Raw genomic sequence first — 15,694 nt, 5'->3', positions numbered from 1 at the left:
GAAGATGGCCAATCTGTAGATGCTTGCAGTTCTATTTGTTATCTGCAGTTGGTTTCTTTCTTTTCTTATTAATTATAATTAGCAGTGAAAGTGTTTAAAGTGGAACGCAGTGCTGTAAGTAAAATGTAAAGTAATTCCATCTGTTTGGCATAATCCCCTTCAATAATTCTAACCCTTTTAAAATGCATAAAGCAGGAAACCAAAGAGGAAACATCAATAAAACTGCATCCTTGACAGAAGCCTTTTATAATCAAGTGTTTGATTTGTACCTGAGAGACAAAAGCACTTCCAAACCGTTAGGCATTCAGAAACACTTGCAAGGAATGTCATCCGTTACGCACGCAAAATTGAGTAAAACGGATATTTACAGGCACTTTGTGTGTGAACAGGGCAGTACCTGCTGACAGAACAAGGCCTGAGACGTGTCCCTGGATGATTCCCTGTGACTCTCATCTCTCGCCCCCCTGCATGCCTGCCTCGCACGAGGACAGTCCCATCTCACCTCCGTGTATTAATCTCTCTGTCTTTTCTCTTTACACTTGCTGTAGCTGCGTGAAAATGCTCAACCTGTGGTGAGTCCCTCTCTCCAGTCCACACAAAAACAAAAAGTGGACCAGACTAGACTTTGGGGGAATGTTTGAAATCAGTCCAACACAACAAGGGAGGCTTTTGGCTTGGTTTGGCCAGCGGAGGGTGCTGAGGGATTGTTAGAGCCTTTAACACAATGTGTGCATCTACTGAGAAGAAAAGGTGGTTTTGATGTGGAGAAAGTATGTAAAATTACTGAAACAGTAAATTGGGTCTCTGAGTACCACTAATTGTCATTTTACCCTTGGTGGTTTTCACCAATTGATGTTCATACTATGTTGTTTTAAAAATAACAGGTGGCATTCCAATCTGAGCTAATTCTTAAGAATATGCGTCCACTTTTATTGCTAGCTACAAAGAGGTGATAAAATCGCTTAATAAATTTTGATGGAAACTTTATATTGTTTTTTAACACAATTTCCAGCTCTGCTGCTCTGATCTCCATTCCTCATGACAGCTTTTGATTTCCCTTTTAAATTTATTACCAAAACATGAATTCTGAAGTTTCCAGAAGCAACCCATGATGGTTAGAATTATAGACCACCTATAATGAATAAAAACTAATAAACAGCGTCCGGTCCTGGAGAGCCCCAGTCTTTAAATCATCAGTTTCTAAAGGCCTGGGATAATGTAACTAGGGTCAATTAAACAGATGGTGTGTTCAATTAAGTAATTTAGAGATCAACTGGAAAAAATCAGCATGTCCTTAAGCTCTCATGGACCATTGTTCTTCCGTTGTTGGCCTGGAAAAGTAGTTAATTGCACAGCGATTATAAAGAACAGAAAAGCCCTCACAAAGAACAGAGAAAGAAATGAAATAGCAGTAAAAGCAGGCGATCTAATCTGCTGTATTCTGAAGAGGAGAGTACAGAAATTGCAATCCCTCTGCACCGTCACTCAACATTAATAGTGCTGAAACTGAAAAACACCATTTCCGAGAAGGCAACAGTTCTGGGATGAGCCCAACAATGATGGTATACAGGAGGATCCGTCATATTGCACTATATAGTGTTATATTACTGAGTTGTTTAAGGCTGCCAGTAATTTACACTGATTTTGCCTGGGCCCAAGACACTCCCATGTACCGTTTTGGTGTGAGGATATCAATCTGCATTTGGGGGCTTAAAGGTCCATTATTTGCATTGTTTTGCACTTGATGCATTGTTTAATTTGAACCCTAAGGAATTTGCACTACATACCATTAACTTTATTCCTGTGTAAAATTCTTAGATGCTTTTTGTTAACCGTAAGCTATATAAGACTGAAAAGTCCCAGAAGCAAACAGTTGTTTTTTTTTGTCACCTGTGACACCTAGGCACTGTGAGACTTCTGTGACGTGTTTTTAGGTAACCTGTATACCCCTGTGGGCTCACTTCAGAGAACTCGTCAGCTTGCCTTTTTTCAGAGGGCTACAAGACACGCGAGAGTCACTGGGGTGCTTTTTGTGTGTCTTAGTCTGGAGCTGTTCTCTTCCCACCTTGTGTGCATGTTCTTATAGTCATTTTCACAGTATCGTTCTAGTTTTCGTTTCTTCCCCATTTTGGTTTCTTTGTGTGTTTTCTTTAAAAGACAACTAAGTGCTTGTTGACTAGCAATCAAACGCTGGAAAAGCTCTTGTGGGAAGAGCAGAGAAGGCTACAGGTGCCCATGAAAGTATTTACAACCAGCCTTGTTGCACATGTGGCTGAAGAGAAGCCCTCACATAGGTAGCTGCTCTCCATCATTGCACTCAAAGATATATATGTATGTGGAAAATCAATATACGTTTTATTCATCTAAACATCTTTCAAGTTCCCAAGACAAATTTAGTCCTCTTATGTTGGAGGAAGGCCACTAAGGCAAGTACTTCACACTAGGACATCTGTGGAGGGATCTTAGTGTTCTTTTCCAGGAATTGTGGGATTGTGGTGTTTCTGGAGCAGCATTTGAAGGTGATTAATGATCTTTAAGAAGCAAGCTTTGGGTAGATGCCTGCAGAGGCTAATTATGTTGAAAGGCAGACTACGTTTCTTTTGGGTGAAAATGTTTCGGGACCCTAGACATAATTTTTCTGTATTTTGGGGGGGTTTGTGGGCCCGAAGATTAATTTAACAGGCAAAAAGCTTTGATGAACCATCTTACTTTCAGTAGAGAGCACAGAGAGAATTGTGATTATGAAAGCCTGATGTATCACTGTAGGTAAGGTGCAGGGTTACTCGTGTATTGCAGAGTCGTGGGTTTTGTCTTTGGAATGCTACTTTCCTCTTCAAACATGAGTTTCAGATTGCTTCTAGTCTGATATCACATCATTAGAGTATACAGCATGTCATAGGAGATGGGTAAAACTGAAGAAAACACCTCTTCAAAATGCCCTCATCTTGCACAGAAATGTAGCTGATGAGATGGAAGCCTTCTATTCTCTGTCCTCATACCACATACCCTTTTTGTTTGGCATGATTTTGGCAACTACTTAGTGAACTTTAATGCTAAATAATTTGGGCACTATTGTAAACCTCACATGGCCTTTTGAATGAAGAAACTGATGTTTTAAAACCCTGTATTTGATTAAAAAAAACTTTGACTGTCTTCCCCTCTCCTGTTTTTGGCAGTTAGTTGATAAAGCATAAATATAAAATCATATTTACAAAATGTATAGGTGGTAATGCCCCACCATGCCCTTCGGCAGCTGAGTCACTACATCATTGCATGGCCCACGGTATTTGAACTGGTGAGCAATGAATGACATGCAGTACAGTCTGAATTGATGCGCTTTCCATACTGTTCAAGTCCAGTAGATATCGGGCCATTGAAAACGTCCAGACTCCTGCACTGCTGCTGTTTCGCAGGTCTTTGACTTTGAGCCGGTCTGGTTTTACAGGCTCGTTATGGGGCGCCGATGTACTAACAGGCCTGTACGTCCTTCCTCAGGTGCTGCTGCTTCTTCAAGAGGAAACGGAAGAAGAACACGCCGCGGCACAAATAATTCGAAATGGAAAAAAACCGAAAGGAGAGCGAGGAAGACAACAGAAAGTTCTTAAAACCGCCTCCAGGGAGACTCGTGTCCCAGCAGCTTGCACAGTCGATTGTTCTCGTCCCCCGACGGGAAATCTTTTTTTCAACGCTTCAGAACGGATGACTCGTCCCTTCACTTCTGTCCCCTCTGCTGGGTTAGAGGAGCGCCAGCACACTCAGGCGGGACTGCACTTCTTAACTCGCTCTTTCCTTTGTCTCGCGTTTCCAGCGGAAAGCGCCAGCTCTCGACAACCGCTTGGGTTTTTGTGGGTGTCGCTGGCGGTGCGGGTGCCAGCCCGTCTGCTGCAGTTCTGACGGAAGGGACTTGACATGGGACCTCTGCTCCCCTGGCTTGTTCCTGCCTGCCTCATGGCCGCTTTGGGCATGAGGGGGTTCATCCCAGGACCCCTCTATGTGTCCCAGGGCGGGGTCATGTCCTTGAGGGGAGGGGGGAAACTTGATGCAAAAAAAGTCGACATTTTTTTTTAGGTTGGGTAGCAAAAATACTGTGAGAACTTTGTGATCTGCTGTCTCCTTTGTTTTCTTTCTTGTTTCTTTTGTTGTTGTTTTTCTTCGGACGTATTGCTATTTAAGGAAATCAGGGGCTGCTGTCATTTTCCTTTTGCTCGATGGCTGAGGAGGTTATTTTGATTTTTATGTTTTCGATTTAGATGTTCATTCATCGTACTGTGGTCTTTGAAACGGTGGTCTTATAACCAGAGCCTTCAGCCATTTTTAGGCCTTTGGTATCAAAGGTAGAACTTATCTCATTTTAGGTGTCCGGTAGAACTCACTGATGTGAAGCCTCTAACCTCGATAAATGCTGTTGCAATCAAACAATTTTTAATTCAGGAATTCAAGAAATCCCCAGAATGACACGAGGATAAAGCTGTTCATTTCTCTTCCTGCAGAATTTCCAAATTATGGGGCTCAAAGGAAAATTTTAACACTGTGTGAGAGCTTCAGCTAAACCCAGGACTGTGCAATCCAGCAAGTGCAGAGTGTTTGAGTGTACAGCTCTGAGAAAATGGAAGAAACTACATCATTGCTCAGAAGAAGAAAGAGACAAATCATAAAGGCATATGATGTTCAGGAATAGAGTGCTTCAGGTATAAAATGTACTGGGAAGCATTCAAAATGCAAGAGTGCCTCACAGTATATAAATCTCTAAGGAGATGTGTATAACAGAAGGAATATGAGTGGGGGCATATTGTACTTTACTTCAGCTTGTTAGAAAGGCTGTAATTTTCAGATCCCAGAGTGCGTCCGAGGGTTGGGGGTTCAAAAGGGGAAGCAGACTGATGACGTTTGTTGTTTTCTGTGGGAATGGCGACGGCGAGAGGCCAGGAGGAGTGGTTAGCTGAGGGTTGAGGTTGGAAGCTGAACCAGTCTCTCGCACACTGTCTACACTGCTTGTTTCACAGCGCTCCTGCGTTCTTGACTGCCTGTGCTACACTGTGTGTCTGAGACACTGGCTGACTGGACAGTAGATCTGTGGACTGTAAAGTGACATTTCACCCTTTGAGCACTACCACTCTCCCCTCACAGCAGTCTGATTCTGACTACTGTGACCATCATGCAGGATACAAGGGCTTCGTGGGTGAAATAACACAGCTCCTGTAAGATCTCATATTTCCGTGCTGTGTTACTATGAGGCTAAAGGGTTCCTGATAATGTCTATAAAGTTCAATAGGTGTGCCTCTTTTTATAAAGTAGTTTAAAGCCAAAAACTTTGGCTGGCACCTTAGGTAGACATAGTGGTGTAGTTTATAAGAGGCAGTGAAACCCTTCAGGTGTTTGAGTAAGAGTTGCCTTCTGCCCATGGTAGAAACCTGTAAACAGGTTATAGTCATAATCGGGCATAGTTTTCTAGGAGGATTTGTTCTTTTTTTTTTTTACTGCCCTAGACTGTCATTGTTTGTTAGACTGCTCCCTTTTCCTGATGACAGATCTGATAGCTCGTCGTCACAGGAGAACCTGCACCCCACCCCTAGCTCGTTTTAAGCAAGGTGAGGCCTCTGAAGGCCCTGGAGATCACCCAGAGCCCTGAGAGCCATCTAGTGGTTCAGTCTTGGAAGAGCTCTGCCACTTGTCCGCAACATTCTTCTTTTCATTTTTTGACAAACATTTACTCTCTGTCTGTACTTTCACTCCCAGTTTTTGGATTCTTAATCACCAGATCTGTGAGTAGCAAAAAACTAATTAAGAGACCTATTTCAATGTATATCTACGGTTCCAATGTTTTTATTATGACGATACAAGAAGCATTCGTGCTTACTTAAGACTTGCCTAAAAAACCTAATCCAATCATTTTTTTATAAGTATTCTTTCCCAAAATATGTTTTTTCACTTAATCTTGGGAACAGTTTACAGACCAGTAGAGCTGCATAGTACATTACACCACCAAAGCCTGTTTGTACTTATACATTCTTTTCCCTAGAATGATCCGTTCCTGTGTTTGGGATATTCCATGCTTTCTCCCTGAAGATCCCTGTCATTCTGTCTTGAAGTGATTTCCACGGATTTCCAGCTGTCTTCTGACTGTAGCTAGCAGTTTATAACTCTTATCCTGAACAGCGACAATGTGTAACAATGCCTTTTCAGCAGATTCCTTCACAAATGGACATTTCAGAAGTCTTTCATATCCCGATTTATTTTCAGACTGCTTTCCAAAGCCAGAATGTCACAGGCGAAGGACCTTCTCGATGTGCAATATTCCTTACTGCTGTAGAGCCCAGTGTTTACACTTCAGCCTAGACTAAATCCTGTGCTGTAAGCAATGTCTGTAACTGCCTTTATAATGTTTTCTTCATCACAGCAAAAGAAATACCAATGACTCCATGCTGTGCTGTTTTAACCTGAATTGTACTGCAAGACCAGGACTTCGTTAAAGCTGGACTGACTAAAATCACAGGAGAAGTGTTGATTCTGGAAGTTTATATATATGTGTGTGCTCTATTTGAAATGCACCACCTTTCCTGCTTTGAATTACACTTCGTAATGCCTTAACCAGGGCACCCACATGAATTCTCCCTTGGAGGGTGTTCATACAGTGCACATCTGGAATTCGCCTCCCGCAGAGAGATGGCAGGCTGTCCTGTACAGAAGGCCCGTCAGTGCCTGAACGGAGTGTCGGAGAGTGGTGTTCAGCTTGAGGAAAGAGGCTCAGATTCAACACATTTCACAGCAGGCATTGAACGTGGCTCTTGGAGGCGGGGGTAGGGAGCAGGATATAGTAACAGCCTGAGAAGGAGAAAAGTGAGGCAAAAAGCTAATGATACCAAACTCAGTCTTCTACCAAATTCTGAGGCATCTGGGACTGCTGGCGAGCAAAGTCCTTGTTCCGTTCTCATTGTTTTTTGTTTTTTTTTCCTGTGTTCAGGAATTCTACCGTGGATCCACTAATACATACGATAGGTTGAAAGCCACTTTTGTGTCGATGGAATTGTAGTGTGTAGACGTAGGGCAGCTTACAGTTCAGTTCATCTTGTTAATCTGTAGTGTGAAACAAAAGGAAATTTGTGAAACAGGGAGGGATGGGGAGGTGTGTGGGGGTGGGGGTGGGGGACAACTGTTGGAAATTAGCTTTTTTGTCAAGTTTCCTTCTCAGAAAAAGCAGGGGATGGCCTTCGAATGAATGCAAAGTACTCAGTGTACATAGTGACGATGTTGCCTTCCTTTTCTGTCTCTATTGCAGGATTCCAGCATTAACTCCATGGGCTGTCTTGACATTTTAACAATATATTCTTAATGTGAACTTAAAAGTGTATAATATACTGTAGTCTTTCTATTCTTTAGTTTTTCTATTTTTTTCTGCTCATCCAAAAAGCCATGCTTTTATGAACTGAAACAAACAAAAGCTGGTGAATTTGACTGCACTACATTTCTTTGCTTTTTGTTTACCTGATCAAAGATGCCAGTCTTGTTGTGTACTGTAATCTTGTGAGTCTGGGCACGACTTAAACCACGTTTTTAGGCAAAAAAAACATGGAATGGACAGAATGATTCGTTTTCATGAAATCTAATTTACCAAAATGCTTCCTTTTTATTACACCCTTATTTTTAGCATATATATATATGTGTGTGTGTAATTATTTATATAGGTGAAAAAACGCTAGCCTGTGAAAGTCACCTCCTGGTGGGGTGCTGGGATGAGTATCCTGTATAGACATGTTGGTACCTCTTCATAACAGCCACAAAGTGTTTCACATACTCAGTTTTCATTTTCAAAGTCCTGTTCAAAGCAGGACGAACTGTACATGTGCACAGCTCTGTATGACTAGGTTTATTTGTTTTCATTGTAGCTTTCTTCCTTTTTATTTCTTTATTTGTCACTTATTTTGTCCTTTTCTCTTAAGTCTTAATTCTGTACGACTTGAATACAAAAAGAAATGAGGCGTCAGTTTCTTTGAGTATGGTGTAGTACAACTTCAGAAAACTGCTTGCAGCAAACAAAATGCTCTTTAGTAATAAGAGGTTCATTGAGTGAGTCGTGTTGTAATGCGCAATGTTCCTCTCATCACGTGTAGGATATATGTGAAAAGGTTTTCCTGGCCTGCTGGTGTTTTTTTAATCATTTAGGCCCCACTTGACTTTTAAGTTTAAGGCTGCTGCTATTGGTTATTTTGAGAATTTTCTTAATTTCTGTGATTCCCTCTTTAGAGGGAGAAGTAGGCAGAGCCAGCCCCCGAGGTAATTCTGGCCCTGACCCAGATCAAACTATGTTCTTGTCTTTAAACATGTGTCAATTGCAGTATAATGAACACCATTCGATTCACTTTTCAGAACTGCTTCGTGACAAGCAGAGAGACTGGAAAGGGGTGTGTCTGAGGGTTTATTTTTTTCCCCGCTTGGTAAGAAAAGTCTGGTTCACTTGTTAGCATTGGCCGTCCTCCACTCACCCTCCGATCAGAGGGTTGTGCCCATTTCCTGCCCAGGTGTTGAATTCATGTGACCAGAGGTCATCCAGGGCTGTCACCTCCTGCCTGCCCTGTGTACTGCTGTGGCTGGACATTGATAGTGTGCATCAGCTTACCTTCACTTTAGCTGGCTTAGATGGATGTCAAAACCAGTACTATACGACGACCCCTTGATCTCCGCCACCTGCCTTCGCCAAATACGTTTCCGACAAGAGTCATTTTCCAAGAGAAACATGCCTGTGTTCTCTAATCATCTAAGCTACTGATGTCTAAGCAGGGCCTTGTTTTGCAATCTTCTAAGGACAGGCAGCCATGACACTGGAGACTCCTGCGACTGCAGTCCAGGCTTCGTGTGCTTTTAAAAGACGCCTCCTGTTCCACGCCTCCTAGGCTCCAACAGCGCATCTTCGGAGTTTCGGAGCCCACCGTTTCATTTCGCGTGGGTGTTGCTCAAACACGTCGCCTGGGTTGGCCGGAGGCAGCGCGGCACGAAGGAATTCTTCGCCGTGGGTTGATGCCTTTGTACACTCATTCCTGGCTGCGAGTGAAATTGCGCGCAAGCCCGGGACCGCTGCCGTAAAAACAGGAAAACAAAATCTCGTAAAGGTCGTTTATTTTGTCTTCGGTTTCTCCGGCCCTTTTAACAGTCCCTTTCCTGTACTTTCTCTCTTATCCGGGTTGGGTGAGGGTAGTTACAAACCAAGACTGCAATATTTTTTTAGTTGTAAATTGTACAGAATTCACCATTGTATGTTTGTTGTTTTTTTTTTAATCAAAGGACTCCTTAAAAGAGAAAAAACGACAACCTGTTGATTCAGATTATTTTGTATGTTCACGCAGAGGAGAAGTAAACAATGTACAGAACTACAGGGGTTCGGCCTGTCTTTTTTTCTGGCACTGGTTTCCAAACTAAGGAGAAAATGACTGTCTTAAAACTGTATTATGACGACTATTATTGTGCTGAATATGAATGTTACTTAAAAATGTATTTGAATGGTTTAACCTGGTAAAGGGCTGCATTTGTGAATGACCCATTTCTTATTGTTTTTTGTTAATTTACAGAAAAAGGTCCTGATGGCTGTCTTAAAATGCCTAGTCTCCAGGGCGTCATGTGAAACATCACATGTGACCTTTAAAAATTACACTTTTTATTCCCTCCGCATTTAAAGGGAAACTCAAGTTTGCACCCTTTTTTATGTAAAATAAAAAAAAAAATCTCTTAACCTTTTCTGCGTTGTGGTGTGCCTTTTTTCAATACCGAAGTATGGATTCTGAAAAGAGATCATAAAATCAGCCTTTCCTTCTCACATATCCTGTTTGTTTGTTTTGTTTTTTGGGCTGCTGTTTGAATTCAGATTTCTTTGCTGGAAGTTAATCTTCAACTTATGTTTATTTTGCTTCAAATTTTAGAGCATGGGTAGTTAGCACTGGAAACAACACAGCCAGTTACAAATGTGAAATTGTATGCTATTGCATTTCTTAAAAGCCTAGTCACTTTCCCAAGCCTGCCTACTCCTCTGTATTACTAAGTGTGCATGACATTTTATCTGTCTTGCACAACAAAATCAGAAAGCGAGTGTATTATGAAGACTGACTAGCGTGCATTTTCCCCGATACAATTACCTGGTCACTGTCCACATGAAGGTGGAATAAGAGTTTCAGTGGCAAGGGGACAGGTTTAATCAGACAATGCTTAATCATCCAGGTGGGGCTGCACACTGGTGGTGGTGGAGGGGAGTCCCCATTACCTGTAAAGCGCTTTTAGTGGAGTGTCTAGAAAAGCGCTATGTAAGTGTAAGCAATTATTATTATTATTAATGCTTAAGTACTGGCCATCAGAGAACTGCTTTTAGCAAGAGCTCGGCTTGTCTTATGTAACAAACCGGCCTTGAGAAGCCTTTGGGTCTCCAGCTCACTGATTTGACAGAGCTGCTGTCTTGCAGCTCTTGAACCCCGGGTTGGATTCAGGCCCGGGACACACTCTGGTCTCCTCGCGTCCACAGGGGCTGTGTCTCCGCGCGCCGTCCTGTCCAGGCTGGGGCTGCTGCCTTGAACCCCGCGTAGGCCGAGCCGCTGACAGCGAGCGAGGACCTCGGACCCCGCGTGCTCAGTGGAAGGGACGGCGGTAGCGGTTCTGGTGTTAGGTGGGCAGTTTTAATAAGGGGGGCGATGCCATGGAGGTTCGAGCTACTGCTCGTACCCGTTCCCGGCGGCGACTACTGCGTTGCCTCACGCAGGTGGCCTTAGCCTCAGCTCTTCTGCTGTCTTAATCACCGGCTAATTAATAGCAGTGCGGTGGAGAAATAAGGGGAGGTTGAGGAGGGACGGTTTAAAGTTATTACGGCTGAAGCTGCTCTTCAAACGGAGGTATTTTTATAATCCCAAGAGTGTCGAAAAATTAGCCAAACGTCTAAACAAGCAAGCAGATAAATCAAAGGTGTGAATTAGCCCTGGGGATTTAAGAGTTCCGTTTGCAACAAGTGTCCTAGAATCGTGAACTTCAATAAGATTCGGGTAGTCATTGTTTTCTTTGTCAGGCTAGATCAGTTTTGGGTGTATACGGCAATGAGGCGCTGGGGCTGAAGGCTCTGAATTCAGCCGGATTCAGTTTTGGGCAGGAGCCTGTGTACCTCCACCGCTAGAGGGCAGCACGACATGTACCGTCAGGGAGTTTCAACGCCAGACCTAGTTTTCACTTCCGAATCCGGCGAGCCCTTAATGTTCCTCTCCCGGCATGCCTTGTCCTCTTCCACCAGCCTGATCCAACATGGTGGGTCCCGAGCGATTTTGTTCTTTTTAAAATCGATCTCAATCCTCCAGAATTGAGAAATATGGAGGGATTTCTTGTTGTTAATCGTGGTGCTTATGCAATTATGTGATGATACAGCCGTGTATTGGGATCTGCAAGCAGCCTGACAAATAAAGATGTGTAGTTTTATAGGTGATGCCTGTCATATTACTGTTCTCGGAAGGAGCGCCGTTCTCCATTACGTTCGCTGTTTTTTTCTTAATTTATTTTTTCCTGAAGCACAGACAGACTGTTAAGCGTACAGATTAAATCCAAAGGCGGTAATGGCGCATCCTTGTAAAGAGTTCTGAATTTCGAAGCCTTTAAAACAATAAGGATCGTAACTTTCTCACGGTTTGGATTAGTTGTAGTATGTAAAGATTTCAGTAACATGTCCGGATCATTACTCATAAAATATGTCCATAAATTGGAACTATGTCCATATGTAGTGCATTTTTATTGTGTATTTTATCTTCAATGTTATTACCATTACAGAGTGTTGTTGTTTTCAGAGGTGTTGAAAGTATACAATATTGCACGTTTTCTATGCTTCTGCGGTATCCGCAGAAAGTACTGCTGCTGGTACGTTTTCCGTTTCTACATAACTTCTTGCTGTTCGTGTTCGGTTAGTGAAATGTTTAAGGTGATTTGCGATAGTTGACCGTGATTCGGTCACGCTAGCAGGTAAGTCCCTTAATGTCCGAGCAGCCCGCTGTCCGAGAGGAATCGCTTCCTTCGAGGGGCTGGAAGGTAAACGCTCGTTTCTCTCCAGGGACGAGTCAGGACTAAGACGGTGAAAAAGGCCGCCCGGGTCATCATCGAGAAGTACTACACCCGCCTGGGCAACGACTTCCACACCAACAAGCGGGTGTGCGAGGAGATCGCCATCATCCCGAGCAAGAAGCTGCGCAACAAGATCGCGGGGTGAGTGGACGTCTGTGCGGGCAGCAGAGGGCGAGAGGCGCGGGTGGGTTTGCTTCAGGGGTCTGTGATCCCTTTTAAATTGCGTCTAACACCTTGGATTAGATTTCACAGCTAGCACAATTTTTTTAGCTTGCTTTTGCTTCGATAGAATTCTGTTGGATTCATTTTGAGTAACTGCTTTAGTTTTTTTTTTTGCTGAAACTCTCATCAGTAAACCCCTCACTTATTGCCTAGACTGTTTTTCCAAGAATGAGAGAGTGTCAAAAGATTTATTGGAAGATTGTCATGAATATGTTTTTTATATATATAAGTTACCCTTTGGACACCCTACAGGATCTTGTTAAGGTTACTGTTTATTTTAAGTTTTTTACATCTGTCTTGGGAATTAATGCTTCTACCCCTTTTTCTTATGCACCTCCTGTGGGTTGCTGTTAAGAGAAGGCAAGCCAACTGCAAACCAGACTGGTGTTTGCTTGACTGAGTTTCTCCCGTCAGGAGAAAAGGCAGGGCATTTGGAACTGTTCTGCACCTAGCACATTTTCACCCGTCTCTAAACAGTCTTGTCTGCAAGGTTGTGTCGTCAGGGGTAGCGGTCTCATCTCCGTAAGGATTTATTCAGTCATGCATCACACCTGAGCTCCCTGTTGCGATTTCCTTTCATGTCTGCCAGTACTGCCATCAGAACCCTTTAGACTCAAACCCAGATCGGCTTTAGTGGAGTGGACAGCCCCTGAGCTCTCCTTTGTGTGGAGCCATGCATCTTTGAGTTCTTGAGGGTGTTTCAACACAGATTAGATTCGAATTCATCAGGCTTATGGTATTTAGCGCAAAAGGTAAAGAAGAATATTTTAAAGATGTTTGTCTGCTTTGTTTTTTTTAGATGATAATGTCTTTAAGGGAATAAAGACCTCTGTGAAGGGGAAATTGTGCGTGCTCATTGAGCTTTTGTTTCATGTGTTCTCAGGCAATAACTAGTTTGTATTTTTTTAAATTCTCGTCCTACATAGTTGTGCTGCATTGTTCAATGTAAGGTCTTGCCCCTGTATCGAAAGTGACTGTGGTATGCTCTGTTGCCTGGTCATTGATAGTACAGGGAGAGAGAACTGAAAGTCTTTCCCGTGTTTGAAGGGAACGCTGTCCCTGTCAAACCCTGTATCTTTCAGACATTAGTCTCTGATTCGTGTCTTAGTAGTATCCAGAGTTTTTGGTAACTTGGTAGAATGTGTTAGTAACTGAACAATAGAACATGAACTGAAATAGACATCTCTTGCTAGGTTGGCACTTGCAGTTTTTCCCTGCGATGTTATTAGCTGTATACTTGGAGGTGGTAGAATGGTTTTGTCAGTGGCTGGGCTGGTATTGTGTCAAATGCATGGACTGATTTTTCTTTCGGGTTCTCCTGCAGGTATGTCACCCACCTGATGAAGCGAATCCAGAGGGGGCCTGTCAGAGGCATCTCCATCAAACTGCAGGAGGAAGAGAGAGAGAGGAGGGACAACTATGTTCCTGAGGTCAGTGTCGCTGCCTGGATCCGCACAGACAAACACAGAGGGAGGGGAAGCTGTCGTCCAGTTTGGAACCCAATAGTTTTAACTCCCAAGCATAATTCTGTGAAGTTTGAACAGTTGTCTTTCAATGTATTAGAACAGGATTAGTTCATTTCCTTTTTTTTGTTCATGGTACTGCAGATAGAAACAAGTGGTACATGTGGATATAAGCTGCAATATAATGCACAGTAGAGTGAGAATTGTTATAAACTGCCTAGCAGGGGTTTCTCTTGTGATGTGCAATTAATGTATTTAGCTTGGAATAAGGAAAATGATTGTTGCGCAAATGATAACCAGAGTCTACAGTTGTGGTATTTGCATGTTGTGGGGTTTAAAACTTCATGTGTATGCTTCATAGCGTGGCTAGAAACAGTTTGCAATGTGCGGTGTCTTCATCAGCCCCCGTGCCCTGTATCGAAAGTGACTGTGGTATGCACTGTTGCCTGGTCATTGATAGTACAGGGAGAGAGAACTGAAAGTCTTTCCCGTGTTTGCTGGGAACGCTGTCCCTGTCAAACCCTGTATCTTTCAGACATTAGATAGATTGTCCTGACGTAGAATCTCTGTTAAACATTTAGCTTTTGTGTAATCTGGCAGTAACCAGTTTGTTTTTTTAAATATTGCCCTACATTATTAAGGTGCTGTAGAAAATGTGGTTTTACATGGGACTCTATTGACTTTCTTAATTTGGTTTTATTTAGGACACATTAGGGAGTAACTCCAGCAGGTTTTAAAAAAGTTTTCTTTTATGTGCATCTACCTTGTTGTACACATCGCGATGCCTGCTGGTCCTCCTCAGATCTAAGTGATGCGTTTGTTTCCAGGTCTCTGCCTTGGACCAGGAGATCATTGAAGTGGACCCTGATACCAAGGAGATGCTGAAGCTGCTGGTACGTCCCCTTTCTCTGAATCAACCCAAAGCTGCGTATCTTTTGAGACGCATTAAAGCGCAAGTGCACTTGCAGGCCTCTCGCCCTCACCCATGTGGCCTGCGGCAAGCTGTATGAGGTGGACGTCTGTAATGTGAAGCGAATGCTTGTAAAATTGCTGAAATGTTTAATTATTACATTAATTTGGGGGCTTCTAGTGACCTGATTCTGAACTATACCTGTACTTTTAAGTCAAATGTACGTAAAAATGAACTGGCTTGAACCTCGGTATTGGAAATGTTGATTCATACTGAAGGAGAAAAAGAAATGGGAAATTAGAGGCAAGTACTTGGGAGCCCTGTCTCTGTCAGGGTTGAAAATTAGATTTTACTGAATTGCTCAAATGGTGTGAGGCAGTTCTACCAGTTTCATATCCATTTGTAGTATTTTGAGCATAAGATTAATTTATAGTGTTAATTCTGAAACCCCTCAATGCATAATTCCATTGTGTAGACTGAGCACTTGTAAACTGTTTCAGGATATCCCTGAAAAATATCCAATACATGATACTTGTGGTAGTTATGAAAAGATGTACCAATTATTTTATAAATATTGTAACTTTTGCCCTCATTTACTGTCTGTGGTCTGCAGTGTCCTGCTGGTGGGCATGTAGTGTGTCCTGATCTGTTCTCACTTCCTGCTTCTGTTTCCAGGACTTCGGCAGCCTGTCCAACCTGCAGGTCACCCAGCCAACGGTCGGAATGAACTTCAAAACCCCCCGAGGAGCAGTCTAGACAAACCTTTGTAATATATCGATCTCAATAAAGAGAAAAACAAAACAAGAAGCAGTGGTGTGTTTTCCTTGATTTGCTGTGGTTTGGTTACATTTGTACTGAAGTGACATGGGCTTGTATCCTGGTACACTTGGTTTAATGTTGGAGATTACCGTTTTGATGATACTTGCACAATCATTTGTGCTTCACATGCATTCTTAGTACACAACAGTGTGGTCCTAGAATGGGTATGAAAGTGCTTATAATAGTATCTTAGCTATGTATAGAGGGGCTC

The 15,694-nt window shown here is 42.8% G+C and overlaps 2 protein-coding genes and 2 non-coding genes across 7 annotated transcripts in view; all 4 read left to right on the top strand.

The window, feature by feature from the left end:
• Nucleotides 1-9,726, top strand: part of csnk1g1 (casein kinase 1, gamma 1) — a 65,111-nt gene extending 55,385 nt beyond the window's left edge. For 2 of the 4 annotated variants that reach the window (XM_015343642.2, XM_015343640.2), the window contains 2 exons: nt 549-572; nt 3,496-9,726. In XM_015343642.2, the coding sequence (XP_015199128.1) occupies nt 549-572; nt 3,496-3,550 (79 nt within the window). In that variant the 3' untranslated portion in view covers nt 3,551-9,726. The remainder of the gene's footprint in view (nt 1-548; nt 573-3,495) is intronic. The other 2 variants (XM_006628933.3, XM_015343641.2) reach the window with 1 other exon arrangement.
• Nucleotides 9,727-11,166: 1,440 nt separating this feature from the next.
• On the top strand, nt 11,167-15,471 carry LOC102688766 (small ribosomal subunit protein eS17). The gene is made up of 5 exons (XM_015343522.2): nt 11,167-11,268; nt 12,059-12,210; nt 13,616-13,721; nt 14,582-14,647; nt 15,340-15,471. The coding sequence occupies exons 1-5, from the start codon at nt 11,266-11,268 to the stop codon at nt 15,418-15,420; spliced, it is 408 nt and encodes a 135-aa protein (XP_015199008.1). The 5' UTR covers nt 11,167-11,265; the 3' UTR covers nt 15,421-15,471.
• Nucleotides 13,249-13,376, top strand: LOC138239307 (small nucleolar RNA SNORA71). Its single transcript, XR_011189779.1, has one exon. It is a non-coding gene; the product is annotated as a small nucleolar RNA SNORA71 (small nucleolar RNA).
• Nucleotides 14,165-14,292, top strand: LOC138239308 (small nucleolar RNA SNORA71). Its single transcript, XR_011189780.1, has one exon. It is a non-coding gene; the product is annotated as a small nucleolar RNA SNORA71 (small nucleolar RNA).
• Nucleotides 15,472-15,694: the final 223 nt, after the last annotated feature.

This window comes from Lepisosteus oculatus, chromosome 5 (genome assembly GCF_040954835.1).
Source record: "Lepisosteus oculatus isolate fLepOcu1 chromosome 5, fLepOcu1.hap2, whole genome shotgun sequence".
Lineage (NCBI taxonomy): Eukaryota > Metazoa > Chordata > Actinopteri > Semionotiformes > Lepisosteidae > Lepisosteus > Lepisosteus oculatus.
Note: the sequence above shows the minus strand (reverse complement) of the source record. Positions and strands in the feature narration are given on the sequence as shown.

What these genes read in the sequence shown, in the direction of transcription:
- LOC102688766 (XM_015343522.2), top strand. An exon ending in CTGCGCAACAAGATCGCGGG is followed by an intron (nt 12,211 to 13,615) that starts GTGAGTGGACGT and finishes GTTCTCCTGCAG; the next exon opens with GTATGTCACCCACCTGATGA. An exon ending in GGGACAACTATGTTCCTGAG is followed by an intron (nt 13,722 to 14,581) that starts GTCAGTGTCGCT and finishes GTTTGTTTCCAG; the next exon opens with GTCTCTGCCTTGGACCAGGA.